The following is a 1,387-nucleotide window of genomic DNA, read 5'->3' on the forward strand; positions in this document are numbered from 1 at the left end:
TTTAGATGGGGGAGAGCCGGGTCAAAAGTCGCGCAGGACAAAAGTCGCGTTCCCATTTTCTCCAGAATGACTGGACCTGCAAATATGTGGTTATACGTGCCTGCACATATTACCGTGTAGGAGCTCCCTTCAAATTTTGGGCGCGATCGCAGCATATTTGACAGAGATATCGATGGAAAACCACTTTTGCCCCATATAAGTAAAATCATGGTCTCATAAGCATTTTTCGATTGTAAAATTGTGTTAAATTGTTTTAGTTTGCAAACATATGCAATTTTCTTAGCATATCTACTGGCTACATGATAACATAGCTTTCAAGTTTCGTGCGAGCAAGTCGTGCCTGCAAGCCAGGGAGAAATGACAGGAGACCGTGGCGGAAGTCGCATCCCGTAAGCAGGGGTGGCCAACCCGCGGCTCCACGCCCGGCAATGTGCGGCTCCTCCATTCATTGATTAAAAAAAAGTTGGCTTGCGGCTCTTTCATCCTTTCATTAAAAAATAAATTCATTCATTCCATAAGAACGTTTCTCTCTCTCTCTCTCTCTCTAGTTTCGCTGTGCATTTCTTCCTGCCCATTTTAGTTTATTGCAGATTTGTCATAAAATCATGATTGTTTCGCTAGGTCGCGAGGAAGTCGCGTGAGAACCACTTCAAACCAATCATTTAGGTAGCAAATCACCTTGGTAACAAAATAGTTGTAAACAAAATAATTTGCTCTGCGTGGGGACAAACACAAAACGAATGTATTATTAGACATATCATAATAATATATAGCCTTAAACGACCTCCTGAGCTGTCTGCCTGATGGTCTCAGAGCTGAAGAGACCGCGCGTCGTTTTCCTCACCCTAACTCTTGGCATGCTGTCAATGAAAGAAAATACATTGTAGGCCTAAATAAACATGGTTTTAGGCTAGTGTGTTTATGTAGGCCTAGGTTAAGATATTTGTGTTCATAAGGTAATGTCATCGTAAACGAAAGTAGCCTATATAATCCAATTGACTGGAACCAGGGGGTTTGACAAAAGTTAAGAGGCAAAATAATTTGTCTTGACTGCATTTAAGATGTATCTGTAAGGGGGCTGGTTCGCTAGCTGACCCAAACGCACGGACAGTTCCAAGCCCAGAGGGCGGTTTAATACAAAGCGGAGGTACAGAGGGCAAGGCAAAGGGTAGTCAAGTTCAGGCAGGTGTCAATCTATCAACAAACAATGTCCAGAAAACGTAATCCAAGCCGTGGTCGAGGTCCGGGGAGAATGGGTCGGGGAAGCCGTGTGTCAGTCCAGGAAAAGAGCAGCAAACAAACCGGAATCACAACGAATCTTAGAGAAGAACGTTGGGAAGACCGGGTTCTTATAGGGGAGGTGATTGGATGAGTGGTGGCAGCAGGT

The 1,387-nt window shown here is 44.1% G+C and overlaps 1 protein-coding gene across 1 annotated transcript in view; it reads left to right on the top strand.

Annotated features, from left to right (window-relative positions):
- Positions 1-428: 428 nt before the first annotated feature.
- Positions 429-1,387, top strand: part of LOC311328337 (synaptogyrin-3-like) — a gene marked incomplete at both ends in the record, with an annotated part of 9,131 nt that continues 8,172 nt past the window's right edge. Inside the window, 2 exons of the mRNA XM_084462323.1 lie at positions 429-435; positions 957-967. Of these exons, the coding sequence (XP_084318449.1) occupies positions 429-435; positions 957-967 (18 nt within the window). The remainder of the gene's footprint in view (positions 436-956; positions 968-1,387) is intronic.

The sequence above is a fragment of the Borostomias antarcticus genome (genome assembly GCF_949987555.1).
Source record: "Borostomias antarcticus genome assembly, contig: scaffold_131, whole genome shotgun sequence".
Taxonomy (NCBI): domain Eukaryota; kingdom Metazoa; phylum Chordata; class Actinopteri; order Stomiiformes; family Stomiidae; genus Borostomias; species Borostomias antarcticus.